This window comes from Dendronephthya gigantea, unplaced genomic scaffold, assembly GCF_004324835.1.
Source record: "Dendronephthya gigantea isolate DGI-Jeju-01 unplaced genomic scaffold, DenGig_1.0 000033F, whole genome shotgun sequence".
Taxonomy (NCBI): domain Eukaryota; kingdom Metazoa; phylum Cnidaria; class Anthozoa; order Malacalcyonacea; family Nephtheidae; genus Dendronephthya; species Dendronephthya gigantea.
This window is the reverse complement of record NW_021163043.1, coordinates 1,589-29,469: the sequence shown is the minus strand read 5'-3', so window position 1 is coordinate 29,469 and position 27,881 is coordinate 1,589. Positions and strand designations below refer to the sequence as shown.

The 27,881-nt window shown below is 35.9% G+C and overlaps 5 protein-coding genes across 6 annotated transcripts; 2 read left to right on the top strand and 3 right to left on the bottom strand.

The window, feature by feature from the left end:
• Nucleotides 1-622: 622 nt before the first annotated feature.
• LOC114525218 (coiled-coil domain-containing protein 43-like) lies at nt 623-5,260 on the bottom strand. 2 transcript variants are annotated; one of them, XM_028546443.1, is made up of 9 exons: nt 5,087-5,260; nt 4,916-5,000; nt 4,464-4,611; nt 4,192-4,250; nt 2,521-3,988; nt 2,082-2,138; nt 1,454-1,651; nt 1,213-1,293; nt 623-1,073 (listed from the first exon to the last, which is right to left on the bottom strand). In XM_028546443.1, exons 1-5 carry the CDS (start codon nt 5,252-5,254, stop codon nt 3,801-3,803), a joined length of 648 nt encoding a protein of 215 aa, XP_028402244.1. In that variant the 5' UTR covers nt 5,255-5,260; the 3' UTR covers nt 623-1,073; nt 1,213-1,293; nt 1,454-1,651; nt 2,082-2,138; nt 2,521-3,800. The 2 variants fall into 2 exon arrangements, with proteins under 2 accessions (XP_028402244.1, XP_028402243.1); XM_028546442.1 differs by lacking the exons at nt 4,192-4,250; nt 4,464-4,611; nt 4,916-5,000; nt 5,087-5,260 and having other exon boundaries at nt 2,521-3,804.
• A 2,531-nt stretch (nt 5,261-7,791) lies between these two features.
• On the top strand, nt 7,792-9,504 carry LOC114525177 (protein IMPACT-like). The gene is made up of 2 exons (XM_028546399.1): nt 7,792-8,335; nt 8,901-9,504. Exons 1-2 carry the CDS (start codon nt 7,972-7,974, stop codon nt 9,470-9,472), a joined length of 936 nt encoding a protein of 311 aa, XP_028402200.1. The 5' UTR covers nt 7,792-7,971; the 3' UTR covers nt 9,473-9,504.
• Nucleotides 9,505-9,510: 6 nt separating this feature from the next.
• Nucleotides 9,511-15,083, bottom strand: LOC114525175 (sorting nexin-19-like). The gene is made up of 10 exons (XM_028546398.1): nt 13,127-15,083; nt 12,769-12,928; nt 12,454-12,551; nt 12,106-12,243; nt 11,949-12,006; nt 11,739-11,854; nt 10,955-11,379; nt 10,364-10,548; nt 10,024-10,111; nt 9,511-9,745 (listed from the first exon to the last, which is right to left on the bottom strand). The coding sequence occupies exons 1-10, from the start codon at nt 14,996-14,998 to the stop codon at nt 9,649-9,651; spliced, it is 3,237 nt and encodes a 1,078-aa protein (XP_028402199.1). The 5' UTR covers nt 14,999-15,083; the 3' UTR covers nt 9,511-9,648.
• Nucleotides 15,084-15,450: 367 nt separating this feature from the next.
• Nucleotides 15,451-17,727, top strand: LOC114525173 (stromal cell-derived factor 2-like). Its single transcript, XM_028546396.1, has 6 exons — nt 15,451-15,605; nt 16,088-16,194; nt 16,314-16,396; nt 16,525-16,746; nt 16,862-16,964; nt 17,287-17,727. The coding sequence occupies exons 1-6, from the start codon at nt 15,482-15,484 to the stop codon at nt 17,320-17,322; spliced, it is 675 nt and encodes a 224-aa protein (XP_028402197.1). The 5' UTR covers nt 15,451-15,481; the 3' UTR covers nt 17,323-17,727.
• LOC114525068 (DNA polymerase epsilon subunit 2-like) lies at nt 16,627-22,117 on the bottom strand. Its single transcript, XM_028546276.1, has 23 exons — nt 22,059-22,117; nt 21,812-21,912; nt 21,589-21,664; nt 21,478-21,510; nt 21,329-21,373; nt 21,131-21,215; nt 20,970-21,044; nt 20,769-20,852; nt 20,544-20,600; nt 20,367-20,415; nt 20,062-20,134; nt 19,871-19,931; nt 19,698-19,778; nt 19,479-19,599; nt 19,219-19,273; nt 19,085-19,144; nt 18,927-19,004; nt 18,701-18,809; nt 18,501-18,611; nt 18,101-18,169; nt 17,920-17,987; nt 17,755-17,793; nt 16,627-16,739 (listed from the first exon to the last, which is right to left on the bottom strand). The coding sequence occupies exons 1-22, from the start codon at nt 22,115-22,117 to the stop codon at nt 17,778-17,780; spliced, it is 1,566 nt and encodes a 521-aa protein (XP_028402077.1). The 3' UTR covers nt 16,627-16,739; nt 17,755-17,777.
• Between the last annotated feature and the right edge of the window lie 5,764 nt (nt 22,118-27,881).

Here is a 27,881-nt window from a genome sequence, read left to right as displayed (position 1 = left end):
TGTCCCAATACAAATTTTGCCGCCAATTTGCATCTCCTTTGTCTCCTAATTGGCCGAGCGCTGTTCATTATACGAGCTCTGATTGGATGCCTTTAGAAATACTTGACCGTGATTGGCTGCTGTCTGAACCATCTATTTGGACAGAACCCTCAGGGTATTTACAAACTGAGGAATTTCTAATTTCGACTAGTTAATTGTTGTCGCATTGTTTAGATTTCAAAAGAATCAAGAAGGCTATGTGCACACGTTTTCGGGCGTTTTCACATTCGTTTTCATTCCAAAACGGTTTCAAACACTGTCAATTTACAATAAAAGTTGAAGCTAATTTAACAAATTAGGCATATTTTGTGTGGACAAAGCAATAAAATAGACAAAAACGCTCGAAAACAACGTAGATTTAAACGCAGATTTAAAAAACGCTCAAAAACAACGCTCGTGCGCCTAGCTTATTTTGAATAGCTTCTATAAGTTTTATTTACATCAAGCACAATCGATAAAACGAAAATTATGCACTTTCATATATGACAAAATTTGACAATTTGACAATGATTTATGCTCTTACAATCCAATTGGAAAAAAACAGAACTTTTAATACAATTTTATTTTTCTTATTTTACCTTTACAATATTCAATAAGTCTATATATATACAACTTTATATCATGCTGTAGCGTTTGTTATTTCCAAATTACAATATTTCTCCTTAATGATGTTAAAGTATTCTATGTTACGATTATATATAAAAAACATTGCTTGGTTTTTTGGGAGATGGGGGATAATAAGCTCAGCTGGGGGGTATACCCTGAGAATATTAACATGGGGGTAAATAAAAAGGGCAAGGGGCAACACACCCCTAGGAATATGACCTCATGGTGCAGGTTGGTACTTTGAAATATGGGAGAACTGTACAGTAAATTTATACTATTGTGGAAGGTGGGGAATATGGTGGAGGTGGCCCCAAGACTTCAGAGTATGGTGGGGGTTCATCCCCAGGCCTGGGTCGTGTGTATCGAGCCTGTCTTGTTGGTCGAGTTGACACATGAACATTCTCCTGTGAGTCTTGTCTATCAGTATCCTGAAATGGGATGAGAAATAAGGGTAAAATGGGTACGTAACAAAAGATGAAATGGGGAACCAAGTGGAGCAAAATAGGGGTGACAAAGGGGGTAAAATAGGTGTTACAAAGGGATAAATATGGGTAATAAAACAACTACCTGATGTAATTCAACACATGGTCTGGACAATGGAGTTGTGTTGTTTGGAGAGTCATCAGCACTCCTGCCTCTTCCATGATGCTAAAATACATTATCCAAGACATAACGTGTTGAAAACCAAATTACCACAAACATCAGTCATGATTGACCAGAAATGCACCCCTATGCTTATTTCCCAAGCTATCCCCTCCCCCCAATAGCTGTTAGTTTACCCACTTTGTGACTTGCCACAGCCACTGACCTTGCATATTTTGCAGTCTTCTAGTAATATGTTGCATCCCATGGCGGTGGACAAGCACGCAATACCCATGTCGAATGTTGACACGCAAACCAAACATATGACAACAACTTCGGATTTTTTCATTGTGCTCAACATCCAAGCGATGCCAATAAGATTGGTGAACATGGAGAGCAAGGACAACACCATATATAGTCCTGCCTAAAATATTTATTTCAAGCAAATATGAAACAAACTGTCTGTTATATTTGCTTTGGGAATAAGGCAATATCAAAATGCAGAAGCAACAAATGGGAATATGCAAAAATATGAGGAAATGAACTATTATACAAGAAAAGGCAAATTCTTTATCAATTTTAAAGGCTTGTTAACACAATACTTTGTATCCAGGGCATGTGATTCATTTCAAAATTTGCTTTCAAAGAGTATAAACATGATCACATGAAAATATGTCAAAAGCACTTGCTTTAATACATCTGAAGGACAATTGTATCCAACTGCTCTCAATAGTGTAAATGGCTGTAATGATCATGCTATTAAAATTAAATGACCACAAGCCTTCATTAGCATTCAATTTGATGGTAAATCAACACTTTTAAACTTACAATAGGCCAAAATATAAAAGACTTACGAAGATTTTTGTTTTCTTTACATGACATTGGACCCCAGAGAACCCAGTTAAAAGCAGCTATGAGAAAAATCGAGATGTCATTAAAGCCATTAAAAAGAATGAAAGTATTATAGGTCAGACATGGACAAGTGGACGGTGCTTTGCAATTAGCCACATTAGGGGACACACTCACGTTTCAAGAGCGAACAGCGACAAAATGTGGGAAAATCATAAAGAACCCTCTAAAAACACACCGTATCAATTTCAAACAATTCACTTTTTTCTCCGAATCATTTCTATTTGAAACGCAGTTATAATTGAAGGTTGAAACCCGAGTGCACGTTTACTTCGAAATTCTGTAACCAAAGTGTAAACATTCTGGGTTTTTTATATGGCTTTTAAAGAGATTCATAAACGTATTTTATATATACACAAAAACGGTGCTCAAAATACGACTCACCAACAGACCAATCCACAAAGGCAGTCCATAAACTTGCTCGATTGTCCGACTTTTTACTATCGCCATTGAAAAAATCCCGATTATAATACAGACAACGGAACAACACAAATGAATTATCGCCGTTTGTAATGCTAGTTTTCCGCTTCGACTTCTCCTCAAAGACCGCACCAATAACCGTGGATTTTCATCCATACTCTTGCCTTTTAACACAAGTTCCCTTTTTAAAACGACGTAGTGTTAATTGAACAGCAAACACAAGCTGTGTTTCGATCTTTATTAACAAGTTCAAAACACGATTAGGGTCATGCCGGCTTACAGCTGTTCCACACGCGATGAATACTTGAAGATGCAAATCGATGCTTATGTAAAATTCGTCCTTAAGAAATCTACTTCACGCTATCACATTTTCACACCATTATGGAGTAGAGGGCAAAATTAACACTTCCTTTTCAACAAATATACAAAGTCTATTGATTTGTTTTTATGGCACTTGTTATTAGAAAATATTAAATAAACATATTCCCCCCCAAGAAATATTGCCACACTTCAGACTGTTTAGACAGGGGACCCAAATATCGGTAATAACTTTTTGTAGACATCAACAATTAATTATGTATAGTACAAGCCTCGTTTTCGTGCGTGTGATAACGAGGGTATATTCCACTAGTAATTCCACTTTTGGGAAGGATGTTTGATGTAGTTCCCATAAAAAAACTCTCTGGGGCACTTTTAAAAAAATTGCCCATTCTCATCCCTGATCTGATAATACACTTGGTATAAACAACTATACTGATAAAAAATTACAAATAAATACTACCTCCATATTGGCCCTCTAAATAAACAATAACAAGCTGACGATATTATAATACGTCATTATAACTTGAAAACACTCTTTCTGGATTTCACATGATGTAGCAATTATCTTCATTGGGTCATCAAAAGTCATTAACTGACAGTATCCTTCCACTGATGAGCAAAATCATAGATAGTTTTGTTAACTCATCAACTGACATTACTCTTCTAATGATGAGTAAAATCTGATATTAGACAGAATTAAGTACTAAGTAAAGCAAGGTTCATCTGGGTGCATTGCAAGCTAATGGGGGTTGACTATGGCTAATTTTTATGCAGTTGCTACAACCAGTGTAAATCAGATCAGTGATTTTACTAACAATATAATTAACTCTTCTCATAATATCATTTTTCATTTTAGTTTTCAAAAGAAATTGTTCTTAGCCAATTAAAGGCCTTGGCTGAAATCCGATTTCATAATGCTTATGCTACCTCCTTCTCTCCCCCTTTTGAGTTCGTTTTTTCTCCTTGTCTTTTCTTTGTTCCACTTTTGCCTTTTGTTTTTCCCGGTCTTCCTTGTTCTTCACCTTCTTATCTTCATTCTCCTGTCGTTGCTTGTCGCGTTTCTCCTTTTCTTTATCCAAAACAGACTTGGCATTTGTGTTCTCAAATAATCCTGGAACATTGTGTGAAAACTGGTCAGTCAATGAGAACAGTGAATCCCAAGTGCCATCCGAAATGGATGAAAAGAACAACTTCAACTGCATATATGCAAAATAAAATAGACTAAAGTTCAAAGTTGCATGTCCATTCTAAAAGCTTTAGTTGAAGACTGTTTACTAAGACTGCTCTTGGCAAGAATAATACATTTTCACTCACCTAAAGCCTTTTCTAATTGTTGTGTTTTATTTGTCTGGGTCTCCTCACCACTGCTTGAAGTAAGATTTGTCAAGGAGAAACTTTTCAAAGCGTATTAGAAGGCAAGCCTTTGAATTGGGAAAAAAAAAGTAAACAAGGAGAAATCTTTCAAAGCTTATTAGAAGGCAAGCCTTTGAATTTGGAAAAAAAGTAAATCGTCTTCCTTACAAAACACCAATTCAAAAGATGGAAATAGTATATAGGACTTATATTGACTTTTACTCAAAGGATATTAGTAATCTTCATCAGATTCCTGTCCATATTGTGCAATCAAACTCTTTTTAACATCTTCATCAAGTTGATGTGATGGTTTCTTGTTGACGTTTGTTGCTTTGGTATGTTTCTCCACAACTGCAGCCAGAATATCTTCTTTCTGGTTCTCTGATACAAAATTAAGTTTAGTTTGGTTTCGTCATAAGCTGGCAATTATAATGAACACATTTGTCTAGATAAGTGGCAATTCCTGGACCATAAAACTAATAAAAGGCATTCCAGTACTTCTTTTCTTAATAACAGACTACATTCCATATGCCAGAAGTAAATTGATTGTACAAGATTGGATACAAATACAAGAACCGAACAGATCTTAACATAAACTTTCTGATACTTTGAGTTATAAAAATGAGCCAAAAATGCTTTAAAACATTAATTCTGGAGTTTAATGGGGATTTGAGTTCCAACTTACTCTCTTGTTTGAGTTTTTCTTTCTGATCTTCAAATTCCTTCCACTTTTCAAATATACTTAAAGTAACATTCGCATCAGGCGACTCCTAAATAAAAAAAATATTATTAAGGATGAAATTATCGGTTAGAACTTATTTCCATACAAAGACAGAGACCACAGAGTCTAAAGTACCATCATTCCTTCCATTGTTTCCTGCAAGGCTTCGTATTTTTCTTCATGAGTCGAATCATCGCCATCTAAAATGCCTGAGATGTATTCTCCGAGAACTTCTTCGTCAAGATTTAGACTTTTTAATCGTGAACACAACCACACGTGGAATTCACTCCTGGCGTCCGCCATCTTTGCTTCTTTCAAGAAATTGTTTCCACTTCGTGTAATTGAATATGAAAAAGATTTCCCGCTTGTAGGAATTCACTGGCTAAAAGTGACAGACCCCCCCCCGCAAATCCTCAATCTCGCATCTGAGATACAGGACAACCACTGGGACAACCTTGTACCCACGGTTTCTCTCCGTGCCCAGGAGACCTTGGGTATGACGATGGATATGGATGGATTGAACACACGTCACTTTCCAAACACCAAACGAGCACTTGTCTTATTTGTCACTGATATGTTCATTAGTTGCTAAGAGTGTTTTTTGCATGCAAAGCATTTATGTGCGAGCAGCTTTTATCACCTGTGAAATCTCTGGCATACAGTCTACAAACCCCCACCTCTTAAGGACCACTTGGGGATTGTCTCATGGATCATGTTAAAATACCACTACCTAATTCAGTAGTTAACAAAATGTTTTCTAAACTAGTGATCGTGTTAACATGTAATTGTATGGCCAATAATTTCAAACTATTCTAACAAATAAACATTCTTTTTCAATATAAATCTACAAAATAATTTACACTTTGTCACACTTAAATTGTGTTTCACTTAGTCTCCTATTTTACAATATCATGTTGCTGTTAAATCTTATAGCCACATGCATCTCGTTCATGACTTGGATAGAGAATAATTTAGATTTGAAATTTTGCAAAATATTGTGATATCCTATAAATATTCTATAAATGAGAATAAATTAACAAATTCTGATCAACCACAAGCTTGTTTGCTGTTGATAAGCTTTCAAAGGCTAAAAAACAACCCTTTCTCAATATATGAGCAAATGAAATACTGTCTTCATTAATAACTTGGATAACTATAGCCAAAAGTCTAAAGGCTTATTTACACTTGCGATTTTTGCTGCGATCTTATGAGCAATTTTTTTCTTTTGATAGATGTGAACAAGCAATTAGTCAAGAATGCTTTGATGTATAAGAGTTCTTACTTGAACATCAGTAACTAATTCACTCGTTCACATCTATCAAAAGAGGAAAATCACAATATAAAATCGCAGCAAAAATTGCAAGTGTAAACAGGCCTTAATGTTTATATTCCAGTTATCTGGTATACCAGGAAACAGCCGGAAACAAACTCAAGATATTGACTTTGGCTACGTTCACATGGGATTGTTTTTAAGCTTTTTCATTTTTGTTTTCATGCTACAATGATTGCAAACACTGTTCATTTACGATAGAAGGTGGAGCTAATTTGATATATTGCGCATTTTCCTCATGTTTTATGTTTTCAGCTGGGCAAGAAAACAAGACACAAAGGATTTGTGAAAATGCTTGAAAGTGACACTTGTGTGAACATAGCATTCAATTCTTTCACCTTTATCGATGTTTTAAAGCAAGTGTAGGCACTCTCTGATAAACGTAATGTTGATGTGAACTTATGGAAATTATATTTCCATACTTCCACCATAGCAAGGGATAGGGCACAGCCATAACCATGCATAATCATTTGACAACACTAATAATTTGTTTTCCTATCAGATTGCGTCGTTTCCTGTAGGCATTTCTTGAGTTTTATCACATTTCCCAACGAAACCAACTCGCCTAGCCAGCGTAGGATTTGAGTTACCAGCAAATTACTTGCCACAACGTTTCCCCCGACAGAAACCTTGCTATCTACTCGTCGACAATTCTTTTAACACGAACCTGGTCGTGTCTGCCAGTATAAAACCAAGCAATATCCAAAACACAAGAAAAACGTAGTACCACGAGAATGTCACATTTCCATGAACCTTGCTACACATGAGGCAAACTAAGATAAAACTCAATATCAAAAGTAGTAGAAACCAAAACTTCCGTATCACCGTTTGTTCGTCATCGTGAAATTGTCTTCGTGAGTGTCTTACAATTCTCGACATAACAACGAGTATTGCAATGCCATTGTACGCTAAAACCGGGGTGAATACAACAAAAAAGTTCCAATCGCTTTCCTTGTCCGCTCGAACAACTAAAAATATGATTGTGATCAGCGTTACGCTCCAAAGACCCAAGACTCTCGCAGGCAGAGGAACGGCCATATTTATTCATCGGCTTCGTCCGCGTTTTGTTTTGACTTATAGAAGACTGGTGACAAATGTGTAAAAGTGGAAAAATGAAAAAAATAAAAAATAAATAAAATGATTGAAAATATATAATTAAAGACAATGTAATAAAAGACAAAAGCAATATTTAAACAAAGAACTATCCACGTCAACATTGTACAGCGACAACCGAGTATTTTATCGTAAAAGCTTTAGAAGAGCGGTTTGTCGTTCATTTTTAAACAACGTTTATAAATTATTACCCGAGCTTCGGTTATTTGTCCTCGATTTTGCTTAAGAATTTCTGAAATTTCTCTCAAAATTTCGTGCAACTCACTCAACATTATATTGCATATAGCTCAGTGTGCAATCCGACACCCACCTCGCGGGTAATGATCTACCTGCTTTAAAATCAGGGCTCACGAGTGGCGCGCGCAAACCCGCGCACTTGAAAACAACAGCGCGTGAACGGAACGTGAAAGAAGTACGTATGTCAACAAGAAAATGCAGTTTGCTTACGTGTATTTAAACTTCCTATAGAAGTTCAAAAGAGGGCGGAAAGTTCTTCACGAGAATCAACCGTTTCCAGACAAGCTTCTGCAGAAACATTATAGCGAATAATCGAGTTGAAAAGACTTGGTTTTAAAAAATGACCGACTCTGACAGCTCTCGACAAAGCGATGAGATTGAAGCCCTATCTGCGATTTACGGAGACGATTTCTTGATGGTGAACGAAACGGAAAAGCTTTTCGATGTGCGCGTTCGCCACGAAGAGAACTCATGGTGGTCCCTGACACTACAGGTATTGCTGCCGAAGAACTACCCGAGTTCCGTGCCCCCGGTTTTCGAGGTACACGGTACCTGGCTCGGGGATTGTGATGAGTTTGAATTGAGGGATAAACTGTATGAAATCTACCGCGACAATAAGGACGAATGTGTCGTGTTTCAGTGGGTCGAAGCAGCTCGAGACTTCATGAACGAGAAATCAGTTTTGTACGGAGACGAATATGGAGGTGGGCGATTGTTCCATTACTGTAGTTAATTAATTATATATTTGTTACATTTATTTGTATCAATCAATATTATCATGAAATATTGATTGATACAATAAATGTAACATGTTACTATATAAGGACTACAGAAGCTTATTTTCAACAATTTGATATTAGTGATATAGATTACCCGCTCATTTACCTCATATACAAATAACTGAATCGAATAGCATTTTTATAAATTTTTTTGAGTTTTGCTGGATAATCTAAAGTAAAATAGATCTTGCAGCAGGCTCAATCCCCCATATTTTGGTATGAATATTTGTGCTGCAAGAATATGCAAATATATCATAAGTTATACACACCACACTGCTGCTTTCTAAAAGTTTTTGCCAAAATATTGCCAACATTCTGTTTCATCAGCCAAAAAAACTTGCATCATGTGCCTGTGAATTCAAGTGCTCTTGAGTAGTTTTTGTATGTTAATGAACTTATTCTTGATAACCTTTGACCAATTCATGATGCTAAACAGCATCATTTAAGTACAGAAGCTAAACCTTTTTTTAACTTTTTTGACATACGACAGAAGATGCAAATGAAGTTGCGGATGATGATCATGGAAGCCCTCCTATGTTTGACCAAACAAGTACTCATGGTACGTCAAGCGTACCGCCGTCAATAACCTGGCAAACAGACAAGGACCAACCGGAGATCCTTCACGGGGAACCAATTACGGATCGAAAGAGCACATTCCAAGCACACCTTGCTAAAGTAAACTCTGAACAGGATGTCAAAGATGTTTTAAACGAGCTGAAAAAGACTCGTAAAATTGCAAACGCATCACACAACATCTCTGCTTACAGAATAGCGAAGGAAAATTCTCAGGTTGTCATTCAAGACTGTGATGATGATGGCGAAAACAACGGAGGATCGAGACTTTTACATTTGTTGCAGATTTTAAACGTTCAGAATTATTTAATTGTTGTATCCAGATGGTACGGGGGCATTCTTTTGGGACCAGACAGGTTTAAACACATCAATAATTGCGCCCGGAGCTTGCTCAAAGATGCAAAGGTTATAAAGGATAGTTCAAGAAAACAGCCGCATAATCACAAAGAAAGTAAAATAAAAACAAGGAAAATAAAAAATAAACATTGAATTAAAAATCCTATTAAATTTGTACATTTTTATTGCACTGATAATTTTTGTTCTTTAATTAATGCCATTTCATTTACACTTCATAAATAGAATATCATTTATTTCTGTACAATTTTTATCACTCAGGATAGGATAGGTTATTTTTTACCTTGGCTCAACCAAAATAAGATCTTCAATCAACATTTTCTCCCAGAAAGATAAGACTCCATTTCATCTGGAAAATCTGGAAAAATTTCAGCCAAAAATACCTCGAAAACCTCCAACAACAATTGTCTACACAAAGCAAACTTTGAGTTAGATTATACAAGTTTCCAGTGGGGGAAACATAGTAGTAAGGGACTCCAAGACCCTAGTGAAATTGGCTTCCATTGGTACTGCAGTTGACCACACATCAGTACACTTATAATCTGGTTTAGATCTGGTGATACTACAATGATCTGGTCTAGATTTTGACATGAATGCTACTAGCAGTCTAACCTATGTTTCAAGTCGTGTTTTGGCTGAGATATGAGGGTTCATGAGAAAACTCTAGCACAGACCTTCCAACTCACCTATTAATTTCTGAGTATTGCAATGATTCCACAATCTCTCTGGCTGAGCTTTCAATAATATCCTTACCAACTACTGTGTGAAAGACACCTGCATGGTTAAAAATTTGGTTTCATCATGGTAAATTGTGTTTAATAGACCTTATGCATTATGATGTAACAACCTATGACTCCTGCAGGGAATTCTGGTCTTATTAGTCACAGCGGGAAATTTTGAAGTTTGAATTTTTCATCATGACTACAAAATCCAGAATTACCTTCAGGCATGATGGCTTGATAGGTCATTATGCATAAGGTCTATTACTAGTGGAAGCATTCGAAAAAAGCCATCCTTTCTTGTTACCTCCAAAGAAGTTACTCAAAGTCTGAATGGCATCTTCTTTCGTTTTCAGTTTTTCTTCATCAGATATTTCTTCTTTGGTTGCATTCATGAGCTCTCCTCTGGGCCAGACAGTGTCTGTCAGTAAGGTCAGGTAATATTGCCACTGTTCTTCAGTGACTAGTTCTGATAACAGACTTTCCATCCACCTGTACAGAAAGAAACAAGTTCAAAGAATCCTTATTTTTCTAGTGTTAAACTCAACTTACTTTATTTATACTGGATAGCTCTATCAGTTCTAAATTGTTCTTCCTAGAGGTCCAGTAAGGATCATCTCTTATTGATCCAGTGTTACTATAGGAGGAAACCTAAACTAAACTAACTTTATTTATACTGGATAGTTCTATCAGTTCTAAACTGTTCTTCCTGGAGGTCCAGTAAGGATCATCTCTTATTGATCCAGTGTTACTACAGGAGGAAACCTAAACTAAACTAACTTTATTTATACTGGATAGTTCTATCAGTTCTAAACTGTTCTTCCTGGAGGTCCAGTAAGGATCATCTTTTATTGATCCAGTGTTACTACAAAAGGAAACGTAAACTATACTAACTTACCATTCAAGAAAACAACCAAACACAGTAGTAGCAGATTCTTGGACTGGTTCCAAACAAACCCAAGATTTATGCTTCTCAAATAAATGACAACTCAAGTTCAGTACACTTTTTGTCAATGGATTGTTCTCCTGCCCTTTGTTGCTGCATGCGCTGTCAGACATGTCATTTCCAAGAACTGTAAAATTTCTTTTCACTGGAATTTTACCACCTGAGTTCGACAAATCTTTCCTAAATTTCACATCTTGTATAGCATGACCATTTCTAGGAGAGATTTTTCTGGAGGGGTCCTGCCTGATAAGGGGTCCTGACTTTGGTTGCCTGTGATCCAAAGCAGGGTTTTCTGTAGTGGATTGATTTGGATCCTCTTCTTGATGTTGTATGAACGAGGTATAACATCTTTCAGAGTAGCAGCAACTGTGATTCAACTAGGTGTGTATATTTGAACAAATAATATTAACTTAAATAATACAACAATTACAATAAATCATAGCACATAGCCCTGAAGTCTGTTCTACAACTCTTTTAACTACAAGTTATTAATATGCAATTCTGATTGGGAAATTATTCCACAAACCATAGGTAAATGTTAACTATGGTTTGTCTAATGGCCTAATAATGGTAAAGTATATCTCAAATGTGGCAGCCTGTTGTGTGAACTAGTAGAATGAACTGCATGATATAAAAGCTGGATTATTAGTATTGAGACTAGATATGCGAAATCTTGGAACCTCCCCCCTGAATGCAGTGAGCAGTTTTGCTGGGGAAATATTTAAGGAAGCTATACCTTACAATCTTTAGAACAAATAGCAAATGTTCGGATGTCATCTTGTGAACTTTTATCTTCTCCTAAAACTTTTCTAATGTCATCATATTCTTCCTCTTTGTCTCCATCAACTGGACCTAATTTGGAGAAGAGACACAATAACCATTAAACACTTGGATTTAAACAAATGAAAACCCAATGTCTGTATTAGGTCACATATGATTGATTTACCTGTATCAAAGGCAGTCTTGATGTGATCAATGATCTTTGTGACTTTCTTTTGCAACTTCTACAATGTTCAGAAAAATTGATGTGATAAAGTGATCGATCTACCAAAGTGTGACACGTGAGCTGTTGTTATAGTAATATTTCCACAATATAAACCTACCTTATCTATTCTTGGAACATTCGGTAATGAGGGAACAACTGAAATATGTCGTCTGAAGTCCATATGGCTCTCATCTCCAATTCCTAGAAATCCTTTGAAATCGTCGCCGTGTAGAATAGCAGGTTTGGTAACCAGACACTAAACAAATGTAAAATGATTCCAGATTTTGTCGCTTTTAAAACAAATGGTTAACACTTAAGGTGGCAATGCACTGCCCTGACGTGAACTATTTTAGTCTGTCTGATGGAAGATCATTTTACTGAATAAGATAAGTGTTGCCAATCATCAAGCTATTATAGCCATGCGTTGTTAGAAAAATTTCAGAAATATTTAAATAAATGGTAAGACCTTTAAATAGCTTTCTAAAAGAATCTGTCTTCCTTCAACAACATCTTGATCCAGGCGGAAGAAAGGAGAATTGAATTTTCTGTTTGGCTTGGGAATATCTAAAACGATTACTGATTAAAATATATAGTATATTACAAAGATAGACTTAGCTTATTGCTATGCAATTTATTAGGTCTCTAAGGAACTGACAATACACAGGTATCCAGCAGGAATTTAGTACTTTACATTATGGAAGGGTTGATGATTTTACCCATGAGAATTCATAGAATACTGCATCCATTTCAAAGCATTAAATTAATAGAAAATTTGATATACCTTTCATCAGGCTTGCAAGGGGTCCACACACAAGTCGATGATGTAATTCCATGAACTCCCGGTATCGTCTTTTGATGCTACCCTGCATGTCTGCCTCTGAACTCTCTATATCAACTGGATGTTCATCGCTCTCAGGCGACATCACCAAATGCTTGTTGTACTGGACAAAGCAATCAGAACACACATCAATGAGATGCATATACCACGAGAATGAAGTTTTTATGGGATACAAGTGAACTTGAGACATAAAACACTGGGTATATTTCCAGGTGAAAATTAAGATTTACAATGTGACTACAGTGTTCACATGAGTAACTTGGATGGGTACTGTATAAGATGAAGATAAAATTTATCTTACCACAATGATATACACAGTGTATTGACTTTTGTATGGCTCAAACGAATGGTCTGTCATTATTTGTGTGTCAGGAATATTAATCATTGAACAAGGATTAGGCAAGTCATGAATGGCAAAATTTGCTGTTGAAATAGTATCATCTCCGAACTGATCGGGCAAAATGGAGACAGCATCTTCTTCGATAAAACCAGCACCAGGATTAATGGCTAAGCCATCGTCAGTCTTTTCAAACAACTCACTGTCCCACTCATCTGTGCTTGAAAAACTTGCCATGTGACGTCTTGTCCCAGTCTCTCTTGATTCAAAAATGCCGTCCGAAGAATCAATACCCTCTGGTTTCCTGTCACTGCTTAAAAAATCAATATCCTCGTAACTCGAGGACATCGAATCAGTTCCGACAGTTTTTGGCGGCGAATGATGGTGGTTCGCATCATCGCTTTTGGTCTCAGGTCTATCAAAATTCAAACTTGCAGTTTGGCAATGAGAATTAGAAATTTCACTTTCTTCGTGTGAAAAATCCAAATCATCAGCATCTGATACAGTTTTGGTAGTATTTTTATCAGCTTCCACAGGCTCATCTAAATCTTTCACAGTTTGAATCCTAATAATAGGACTTGAGTACATTTTCCGTATTTGTCTCGCAATCATAGCTCCGCCGGGATTAATCCTAGCGCTCAAGCTATCACTACGTTTTACCTGCTGTCCCTTTTCCTTATACGGTTTCAATATATCATTCTTAATTTTATTCAGACCATTCAACATCCCAGATTGACTAAACTCTTTGACTGTATGCTTGATTCTCTTAGGCAGTGAAGAATCACTCGTCTTATCCACGGTTTCAGGAGAAGTCTTGGAGCTCTGAGTTGCATTATTTTCAGATAAAACGCTGTTTTTTTCCGGCAAATATTGTTTCATGGAGATCTCCACAAGTTCGCTATGATCTTTTTCAACAACAATACTACCTTTGAACTGGTACGTCATGCTACTTTCTGACTGAGACGACTTTCTCTTTCTGTCATGTCCATCCGATTCAAATCTTTCATCCAGAAAATCCATGAAAGAAGTCGATACCTTTAAATTACAACTTCCGCCATCAACAAACTCGGATGGGGTCGTTGCAAGCTGATTCTCGTCTGTGTTTTCCCCAAATATATTAATTATTGATGCATTCAAGAAATTGGGGTCAGATATTGTGTCTAAAAGAGCCAATAATAGTTTGACAGCTAAAATTTCACGCAGGATAAATCGACCTGCATCGCAGTTGAATGTCTTTGGCTTGATAAGTTTGTAAAGTAACAAGTCTGTGATATTCCGAAGATATTGCAACTCGTGGCTTTTGTAAGTCTGGCCTTCTTGTTGCAAGGAATGATATTTCTCCACAAAATCTTTGTGGTTTTTTGGGATAGTCAATTTCACAGCTTCCACAGTTGCTAAATGCTTGTGTAGAACAACACAGAATTTCTCTGTATGGGAGGAGACTGTTGTCTTTGCAAGCTTGTCATAAAACACCACGGTAGCCTCTTCTAACAATGACCTAGTCTCTAAAATAAAATCTCCACCAATTGCTACGTTTTCGTACCAGGATATCACAAAATCCCTGAGGATATTTCGTATCAATGTATGACGACGGGTTTTTAGGCCCCGAGGGAACTGCTTCGTCGTGCTACACAGCAGAGCTCGCTGTTCTTTGGACGAGCCGAGCCCTGCTTTCGATGCAAAATACCGAGTAAAGTCGAGCGAATGTTCTCCATTGAGTAAACTTCGTGAAAACACAAACGATACAATGGCACAAAATGAAAATGCCAGCACACCTTTAAGACTAGCAGCAAAAACAAGAAAAATAACGATACCTAGAGTTGTTGACCATCGCATTGCCGAAAATTAAAGCATCAAAATCATATGTGGTCGTATTAAATTTTTATGCTGCGTATACGAACGATCCACTTTCTCCGTTTCTTCCGGAGGCCATATTGAAATTGAGGGATAGATTGACGCTTTGAGAATATATTAGGATCTTAATGAGTAACATGGGATGGTAAGGGATATTAGGAAATTTTAAGAAAGGGACAGAGAAAGGTATTATAGGTATGTTATAGGATCTGTATGACATCAGGGGGTAAAATATTGGATATATTCGGATAAAATTGGATTTCAATTGATATAAAACTTGTATCTCAAATGGGTAAAGAGGGAGGTTATGTATAAAGAGGGATGTTTTCTAACTAGCGAATCAGAGCGTACCACGAGCTGACGAACGACCGGTTACACGCAACACGCGGGATGGTCACGCACAACCCAAGCTGAAAATTGAAAAAAGTAAAAAAATATGAAAATATACGAAGCGAAAAGTACCGAATGAAAATAAAAATATATATATATTATACTAAAATGTTTTGTAGCGTTTACAATCTATTTATTACATTGCTAGCTAGTGTTTTAATGCGTGGCAGCCTATATGTCCATGGCAATTTAGAAAATGGTAGGTGTGAAGATATTTTATTATATCACGTCCAGATGATGGATTTCTACGTTTGACATTGTACTTCGTCTGTTTGTGAATTATCCTCAAACATATGGTTTTTTATCACATCATAGTCATCACGTTGTTATTCAAAATTAATTGTTTTAAACTTGTGAATGGATGCTCGTAGTTCACGGATCCTAAAGCGCACGGATATTAGATGATTCAGATCTGACATCTGAAAGGCACCATCTTTTACCTTGTACTTCAAGAGAACCTTGCTCGTTTATATAAAGAGCAATACAGATATACGATCCTTTGTAGTGCATTTATTAAAGCCAAATTTTCATTTGCAGTAGCTACCAATATTACCATCTTCATACTCAAAATTTATCCTTTTAGACCAGGTGACATCAACTGGTTCAATAAATGCACTACATGTAGGCTTGTAAATGTGTGATAAGTTTCACAGTTTCATCTTGTTCAATGTTTCCCCACAGAATTCAAACATGTGACTTGTGGAAGTGGTGTGAAACTACTCAATCCATACCATCGAGTTAGACTGCATTCTCATGAAGTTAAGTACGGATCAGGTTCTGGCCAACAGGTTGGTTTTGTCTACTATACCCTCAGCAATCAAACCTAGTAATCCTTATGTCTGTGAAATAACCATTGTCTGTGGAATTGGCTGCAAAATCTAGCTAACATAATATTTCTTTTTTCAAGTCTGTAACTGGTGTAGGAAATCAGGACGACATCAATAGCTTATGGGTTGTGAAAGGAAAGATGGGGACACCATGCAAACGAGGGTAAATAAATACTGTTAACTTGTACAGTTGTACTGGTAACTTGTACTGGTAGCTTGTACTGGTAACTGGTAAAGTGTCTTCTAAGCAAGGACTATCATAACATATCAATTTTAACATTGTTCTTGTAGGAATCCAATCAAATGTGGTAGTACAATCCGTCTTGTCCATCAAACAACCAAACGTTTCCTCCACAGTCATCTGTTTCAATCACCATTATCAAACAACCAAGAAGTGAGCGCATTTGGGGAGAATGGTGTTGGTGATGAGGGCGACCACTGGTCCGTCATTTGCACCTCAAAATATTGGAACAGAAGTGATAGAGTCCGCTTCAAACACACATTGACTAAAAAGTATAATAGATTGTGGTTTTCTGAGTTACCATTTTCATTCTAAATACATTCCTCTTGATACCAACACCAGTGGTAATAACATAGTCTTTATGGTATCTCTAACTTTATTTTAAAGGTATCTGCACATTACTGGGGATACATTTGGCCGACCAATTAATGGTCAAAGTGAAGTCAGTGCTTATTCTAACACGGAACCAGGCAACGAATGGGAAGCTGTGGTATGTAAATCCTTCAGAGACCCGTTGTTCAAAGCTAGGTTAGCGGTAATCCTTGAGGAGTCAAATGTCCACTGTTTCGAACAATGTGGCTTCTGAACCGCTGTTCATTTTAAAACCTGTACAAAATATGGCTTTTGTCAGTCCAGAAAATATTTACAGAAAAAAAAGATATTCAACTTTTTAAACGAGCGATTTAAAAATTCATGCAAAGATTTGCCTTAACCGAATGTTTAGCTAACCAGCTTTTGAACAACCGGTCCCTGAGAATGAAATTATGAGAAATGCAAAGCTAAGAATATATACATCTTGTTCTCTTTTTCAGGAAGGCGTATACATACAGGCTAACTCGGACAAATAAACAATCCTTAATGTATATAGTCAGACATAGATTGCTGGCAGGTAATTTTTTTCATAGACTCTAAACAGGAATGCCATTCAGAAATTTCATAGTTATCAAGTTATTAAAATGTGCATATTTCAGGGGGGTGTAGTATTTAATATGGGATGTGACACTCACCCCCCCCAACAACCTGGCCGACAATCTGCTTCTGAACAATGCTTTCAAAGTAAAATAGACTTTCAATGTAGTTGCATGATTTTGCTTTGAAAAACATATATATGCATGTACATACAAACTGTCTTATGAATTTTTATTAAACATTTGTTAAACATGTTAAAATTTGTTTTTTAATGAGATGTTATAGTTCATCTGCTTCATTCAGATCTTCTGATGAAAATTATTAGAAAATTTGAATCTCACAATAAGTACCATGTATGTGACAAAAAATACCTTTTTCTAGGAATCCCAGTAATTCAATCTTGAATTTTGCTGAAAACATCAGGTTAGAACAGGTTTAGGGCAAGGAAATATTTCCTCACTACAGTGCACTATATCCCTCAAAAAACAGACAGTTTAAATCAAACCAATGGCAGATAAATTGGCTTTTTTTCTTACCTATCTTCAACTTCTTTTGATGATGGCCAGTAAACTTTGAAGCAATAATCATTCATTGAAAATGACCCCTTTGGAGGAAAGATTATGGGTTATGAATTAGAAAACGTTTGTCTTAGTCTAAGATACAATGTTGGAGAATCTCATGAACATAAAATATAATACATTATACTTGCAAACTTACTGGGTTCAAACAAATGCAATCTAGTGTTGTGGGTTGGACATAGGAACGGTATTTGTCAGCAAGAATTATCTAAAAAATAGTATGGGACATTCATTGCTACTTACAAAAAATAACATAATAAACTAACTTTATTTATACTGGATAGCTATATCAGCTCTAAACTGTTCTTCCTTGAGGTCCAGTCAGGATCATATCTCTTATTGATCCAGTTTTACAACAGGAGGAAACCTAAACTAACTTTATTTATACTGGATAGTTCTATCAGTTCTGAACTGTTCTTCCTGGAGGTCCAGTAATAATCATCTCTTATTGATCCAGTGTTATAGATCTAGAGTCCAAAGTAAACATATTTTCACACATACAAACAACACAAGCCACTATATAGGCACAACAGTCTTACCATATCAGGCAATGGGTAAATCCTCAAGGCATTATCATAATTCCAGTAGACAGGTCGGACGTGTGGAGGAAGAGGGCAGATATGAGTTTGAGAGATGATAGTTTTCACAAACTGGAAAAAATTACAATAGTGTGAAAATGTGATAGGCAGATTTATGAAAGTGGAGTAATTTGAACTATTGTATTTCACTGTACACTTACGTGGGCAGGAATGTCTCCTAATTCTGTGGGCAGTTTAATACAATTTCGACACATTTTGTTCACCAAATCTTCACGAAACACCATAATTTCTTGCGTGCAATACTGGATCCTGTGGAAGAAATTGTTAAAAAACACATCCCTGATTCCCGGAGGTTAATAAGGTCAGTAAATTGTGTACAAGATCAAGTTATATTGTGTCTAAGAACCATGGACTGTAAGAATATACCTGCATGGATTTGTTGCAAAAATTGCAAAAGGGATTTTGGTCCTGATTTCCTCTGTCAGACAAGATGGTAGTGGAGGTCTTCAAGAGAAATACATAAAGTTATCATAGAAAAATAGAAGGGAATATTTAAAAAATATATGAATGAACTTGATATGAACCTTGGTAATATGTTTCCTGGTCCAGGGTCTCGTGGTCCAGGGACAAATAAAAATCGGCTACTGTTTGAACGATATAAATTTGCCTTTCAGTAATTAGAAAAATTTATTTGGTATAATTGTATAAAGTTATTTACCATTCCACTAGTGAAGGATATTCTGAAATCAGGTCTGCAAGGTTATTTAGGGACTCTAAATTGAAGAAACAAAAATGTCTACTATGCATGCATCCTTTGCACAATCCTGTGGTTCAGACACAAAGTCACAAACCATCTTAAATACCATGCCTGCTTAAACAATACTAAATTAGAAGTATCTTTTACAGATATTTCAGACACATATTAGTCCAATTTAATTGCTACCATCATCACCCAAAAGACGACTCCAGATTACCAACCTCGTAAAAGTGATGAATGCTTTGGTCCATAAGACTCAGAGATGAAATTTCCACAAAATATAAAGAGTGTTGGTGGAGTTGTATGGTAACCATGAAAGAGAACTCTTAGCTTTGCTATGACCTTCACAAAAGAAAGGAATAGAAACCAAGTTTAACACATACAGGATTTGATGTATCCAATGAAGGCAAAATGAATAAAATTCTTAAATCAATTTATACCCTTGGTAAATCAAGCCAGACATCTGACAAGATCACAAACATTGCTTCCTGATTTTCCTCCTCAATTGTTCGCATTTTTTCCTAATAAGAAACAGAAACAATATTGGCATTTGGCAAAGCCCGAACAACTGTGGAATGATTATGCAATATTCTGAACTAAACAGTTCACCTACCGATGCTGAAACAGCAATTTTTGAAGGACCACCAAAGAAATTAATATTGCCAAAATAATTTCTACATAAATTAAAATGAAAAAGGCAGGTTCTATATAAGCTAGCGTACCTTGCATTAAATTACTTCAAGATTGATTCATGATTGCTGATGCGTATAGTGTAAACCTGATTGAGTAATTCATAATACTCGCCTTGTAACCTGAGCTGGTTCAGCTGGAGGACAGCCTATTGCATCCACATGGAAGATACCATCTTCATACAGACCTAAAAATTGTTGTGATTAATCATTGTGAGACCACAGCACGTTCACTACCTACAACTGCACTGTGTAATGTCAGATAATGATGAGATTGCTGAACCAATCCAACTCCATGTAGCATCAGACTTTCTGTGTTTCAGATCATTATGAGAAAGGTTTATTAATACATCATTCTCAAATCTCCCACTTGGCCTACTGTAAGCATGATTTCTGGGTTACATCCATCCACACATTTACCTTCAGCCAGAACAAAGCAATTCTCTGTAAATAACCCTGTGTGATATTTCTGTCAATGGTTTAAGGAAAATGAGACTGCATTACATTCACTTATCCAAAAAATGTTCTGATTCCGAGTGGTATTCTTAATCAGTGGTGTTCATAAATATGACATGTTTCAACTCATTTGAAGGATACAGTGTTTGACAGGTCGACCTGAACTACACCAGTGCAATCTTCCAGATAATACTTTCCCTAAAATTAGTTAATTCTAATCTAGTAAATAAATATTAAACCAATATATATATTTGAGCCAGAGGCTCAACCCTTGGCCCGCATCTGGTCTGCAGCCCCTTTACAATACCACCCTAGATCTATCTCTGAATTGAACCTACATACATTGTCTCTCAGTATCAGAAATACCTCTTTAATTTGTGCTATCATGCCTAGTACAATAAGTTTGCCCAACTTTGCAGTACTGCCCAGGAGGAACTCAACACGTTTTATCTAAAATTGGAAAAGCAGGGAATTTCTATAACGCAGTGTTAATTCAGTTGAAAATACACAATCCTCATGACAGATCTTCAAAAGTAAAAAAAAAGCGTAGAGAAACTGTAATTTTACCCTGTATTTTGTAGAATTTTCGCCTGGTTGAGCTGCAGCTGACGGTGGCGCAAATAAATCATGTCTGATTGTACGCTGAAGGTAAAAACATGACATCGTGATTACAGACAAGAAAGGGTGAATGCAGAATTTATATACTAAATCTAGCTTCACAATAATACCTGGAATATAATCATATATTGCTCTCGAAACATCTCAGACCTGCTGGGAGCTTCCGGGTGTAAATGAACGTTTTTTGTAGTACATCTGGAGCAAATAAAAACGTATTCTATGCTTGATATATTCAAATAAAAGAAAGGTCAGGCAGTTTGGAGAATAAAACTTTACACATTTAGACAATTTAGTACATTATACTCAACTTTAAAAACTTTTTCTTGTCATTATTATACTTGTAACGAGGCACTCTGTCAGAATATATTATTGTGTTTAATACAACATTATAGCCTATGACTTTTCAAACAATAATTACAACGATGTTATTTTCTAAATACAATTGTACAATACTTACTCAAAAGCACTGATAACATTGAAAGCATTATCGCTAGATAAAAATTCAAATGTTGTCGGTGAAATAATAAAATGAATTATGACAATATTTCTTACAAAATAAACTACAAACCTGACTTCATCTGTTTGGTCGCTGCATTCTTGCACTGCAGTTTCGACGATATCTTTGCTTATTAGTGTCGAAGATACTGTCACAAAATACGAACAAGTTGTACTTTTATTATTAATTAAAGACTTGAAGTTAATACTCCATTATTTATCAAATCTAATATGATATTTTATAATCATTTAATTTCACAATCTGCGTGCATACATCAGATCTAGTATTTACATACGAGGTTGCTTGTGAACGTATTCGATAATCCTGTCAAGCCAACCATCGTAGTCTTTTTCACCGACCGTTGACAGCACTTCGCCCAGAAAACGAGAGGCCTCGCTGAAATCATATAAAAAATTTTGGGAAAATTGTAAGAAAATATCGTTTTACTCAGGTAAACGCACGCCTATACAATCAGAAGGGAAAATATTATCTGCTGAGTATATTTAAACCTTTAATTTGTATTGCTATTCAGGAAAACGAACCTTTGCAAAGACAAACCGTGCAATTTGAATGCTTTGACAATTTTTGTTCTCGTCGCCATCTTTGTTTACAAAATTTCGCGCGTAAACGCGGGAAAAAATGACGTGCCCGGATGCCCAAGCTATAAATGGTAATAAGTTTATGTCCAGTATACACCAATAGTAAAATCGCACTTGTTTTTAGCTGGCATATATACATCAATAGCCATAATTCATCATAGATACCCATCATAACATATCAATATACATCCTTACACGCAACTAGGCATTGCTAGACATCATTGCATATCACTGGACATCATTATACATCAATGGACATCATTATACATCACTGGACATCGCTGGACATCATTATACATCACTAGACATCATTATACATCACTGGACATCGTTATACATCACTGGACATCATTATACATCACTAGACATCATTATACATCACTAGACATCGCTGGACATCATTATACATCACTGGACATCACTAAGCATCAATAGACATCATTATACATCACTAGACATCGCTGGACATCATTATACATCACTGGACATCATTATACATCACTGGACATCATTATACATCACTAGACATCACTATACATCACTAGACATCACTATACATCACTAGACATCATTATACATCACTAGACATCATTATACATCACTGGACATCACCAAGCATCAATAGACATCATTATACATCACTGGACATCATTATACATCACTAGACATCATTATACATCACTGGACATCATTATACATCACCTGACATCATTATACATCACTAGACATCATATACATCACTGGACATCACCAAGCATCAATAGACATCATTATACATCACTAGACATCATTATACATCACTGGACATCATTATACATCACTGGACATCATTATACATCACTAGACATCATTATACATCACTAGACATCACTAGACATCATTATACATCATTGGACATCACTAAGCATCACTGGACATCACTAGACATCATTATACATCACTGGACATCATTATACATCACCTGACATCATTATACATCACTAGACATCATTATACATCACTGACATCATTATACATCACTAGACATCACTAGACATCATTATACATCATTGGACATCACTAAGCATCACTGGACATCACTAGACATCATTATACATCACCTGACATCATTATACATCACCAAGCATCAATAGACATCATTCTACATCACTAGACATCGCTGGACATCATTATACATCACTGGACATCACTAAGCATCAATAGACATCATTATACATCACTAGACATTGCTGGACATCATTATACATCACTGGACATCATTATACATCACTGGACATCACTAGACATCATTATACATCACTATACATCACTATACATCACTAGACATCATTATACATCACTAGACATCATTATACATCACTAGACATCATTATACATCACTGGACATCACCAAGCATCAATAGACATCATTATACATCACTGGACATCATTATACATCACTAGACATCATTATACATCACTAGACATCACCAAGCATCACTAGACATCATTATACATCACTGGACATCATTATACATCACCTGACATCATTATACATCACTAGACATCATTATACATCACTAGACATCACCAAGCATCATAGACATCATTATACATCACTAGACATCGCTGGACATCATTATACATCACTGGACATCACTAAGCATCAATAGACTCATTATACATCACTAGACATCGCTGGACATCATTATACATCACTGGACATCATTATACATCACTGGACATCATTATACATCACTGGACATCATTATACATCACTAGACATCATATACATCACTAACATCATTATACATCACTAGACATCATTATACATCACTGGACATCACCAAGCATCAATAGACATCATTATACATCACTGGACATCATTATACATCACTAGACATCATTATACATCACTGGACATCATTATACATCACCTGACATCATTATACATCACTAGACATCATTATACATCACTGGACATCACCAAGCATCAATAGACATCATTATACATCACTAGACATCATTATACATCACTGGACATCATTATACATCACTGGACATCATTATACATCACTAGACATCATTATACATCACTAGACATCACTAGACATCATTATACATCATTGGACATCACTAAGCATCACTGGACATCACTAGACATCATTATACATCACTGGACATCATTATACATCACCTGACATCATTATACATCACTAGACATCATTATACATCACTAGACATCATTATACATCACTAGACATCACTAGACATCATTATACATCATTGGACATCACTAAGCATCATGACATCACTAGACATCATTATACATCACCTGACATCATTATACATCACCAAGCATCAATAGACATCATTCTACATCACTAGACATCGCTGGACATCATTATACATCACTGGACATCACTAAGCATCAATAGACATCATATACATCACTAGACATTGCTGGACATCATTATACATCACTGGACATCATTATACACATGGACATCACTAGACATCATTATACATCATATACATCACTATACATCACTAGACATCATTATACATCACTAGACATCATTATACATCACTAGACATCATTATCACATGGACATCACCAAGCATCAATAGACATCATTATACATCACTGGACATCATTATACATCACTAGACATCATTATACATCACTAGACATCACCAAGCATCACTAGACACATTATACATCACTGGACATCATTATACATCACCTGACATCATTATACATCACTAGACATCATTATACATCACTAGACATCACCAAGCATCAATAGACATCATTATACATCACTAGACATCGCTGACATCATTATACATCACTGGACATCACTAAGCATCAATAGAATCATTATACATCACTAGACATCGCTGGACATCATTATACATCACTGGACATCATTAACATCACTGGACATCATTATACATCACTAGACATCACTATACATCACTAGACATCACTATACATCACTAGACATCATTATACATCACTAGACATCATTATACATCACTGGACATCACCAAGCATCAATAGACATCATTATACATCACGGACATCATTAATACATCACTAGACATCATTATACATCACTAGACATCATTATACATCACCTGACATCATTATACATCACTAGACATCATTATACATCACTGGACATCACCAAGCATCAATAGACATCATTATACATCACTAGACATCATTATACATCACTGGACATCATTATACATCACTGGACATCATTATACATCACTAGACATCATTATACATCACTAGACATCACTAGACATCATTATACATCATTGGACATCACTAAGCATCACTGGACATCACTAGACATCATTATACATCACCTGACATCATTATACATCACCAAGCATCAATAGACATCATTATACATCACCTGACATCATTATACATCACCAAGCATCAATAGACATCATTCTACATCACTAGACATCGCTGGACATCATTATACATCACTGGACATCACTAAGCATCAATAGACATCATTATACATCACTAGACATTGCTGGACATCATTATACATCACTGGACATCATTATACATCACTGGACATCACTAGACATCATTATACATCACTATACATCACTATACATCACTAGACATCATTATACATCACTAGACATCATTATACATCACTAGACATCATTATACATCACTGGACATCACCAAGCATCAATAGACATCATTATACATCACTGGACATCATTATACATCACTAGACATCATTATACATCACTAGACATCACCAAGCATCACTAGACATCATTATACATCACTGGACATCATTATACATCACCTGACATCATTATACATCACTAGACATCATTATACATCACTAGACATCACCAAGCATCAATAGACATCATTAACATCACTAGACATCGCTGGACATCATTATACATCACTGGACATCACTAAGCATCAATAGACATCATTATACATCACTAGACATCGCTGGACATCATTATACATCACTGGACATCATTATACATCACTGGACATCATTATACATCACTAGACATCACTATACATCACTAGACATCACATACATCACTAGACATCATTATACATCACTAGACATCATTATACATCACTGGACATCACCAAGCATCAATAGACATCATTATACATCACTAGACATCATTATACATCACTAGACATCATTATACATCACTGGACATCATTATACATCACTGACATCATTATACATCACTAGACATCATTATACATCACTGGACATCACAACATCATAGACATCATTATACATCACTAGACATCATTATACATCACTGGACATCATTATACATCACTAGACATCATTATACATCACTAGACATCATTATACATCACTAGACATCACTAGACATCATTATACATCATTGGACATCACTAAGCATCACTGACATCACTAGACATCATTATACATCACTGGACATCATTATACATCACCTGACATCATTATACATCACTAGACATCATTATACATCACTAGACATCATTATACATCACTAGACATCACTAGACATCATTATACATCATTGGACATCACTAAGCATCACTGGACATCACTAGACATCATTATACATCACCTGACATCATTATACATCACCAAGCATCAATAGACATCATTCTACATCACTAGACATCGCTGGACATCATTATACATCACTGGACATCACTAAGCATCAATAGACATCATTATACATCACTAGACATTGCTGGACATCATTATACATCACTGGACATCATTATACATCACTGGACATCACTAGACATCATTATACATCACTATACATCACTATACATCACTAGACATCATTATACATCACTAGACATCATTATACATCACTAGACATCATTATACATCACTGGACATCACCAAGCATCAATAGACATCATTATACATCACTGGACATCATTATACATCACTAGACATCATTATACATCACTAGACATCACCAAGCATCACTAGACATCATTATACATCACTGGACATCATTATACATCACCTGACATCATTATACATCACTAGACATCATTATACATCACTAGACATCACCAAGCATCAATAGACATCATTATACATCACTAGACATCGCTGGACATCATTATACATCACTGGACATCACTAAGCATCAATAGACATCATTATACATCACTAGACATCGCTGGACATCATTATACATCACTGGACATCATTATACATCACTGGACATCATTATACATCACTAGACATCACTATACATCACTAGACATCACTATACATCACTAGACATCATTATACATCACTAGACATCATTATACATCACTGGACATCACCAAGCATCAATAGACATCATTATACATCACTGGACATCATTATACATCACTAGACATCATTATACATCACTGGACATCATTATACATCACCTGACATCATTATACATCACTAGACATCATTATACATCACTGGACATCACCAAGCATCAATAGACATCATTATACATCACTAGACATCATTATACATCACTGGACATCATTATACATCACTGGACATCATTATACATCACTAGACATCATTATACATCACTAGACATCACTAGACATCATTATACATCATTGGACATCACTAAGCATCACTGGACATCACTAGACATCATTATACATCACCTGACATCATTATACATCACCAAGCATCAATAGACATCATTCTACATCACTAGACATCGCTGGACATCATTATACATCAC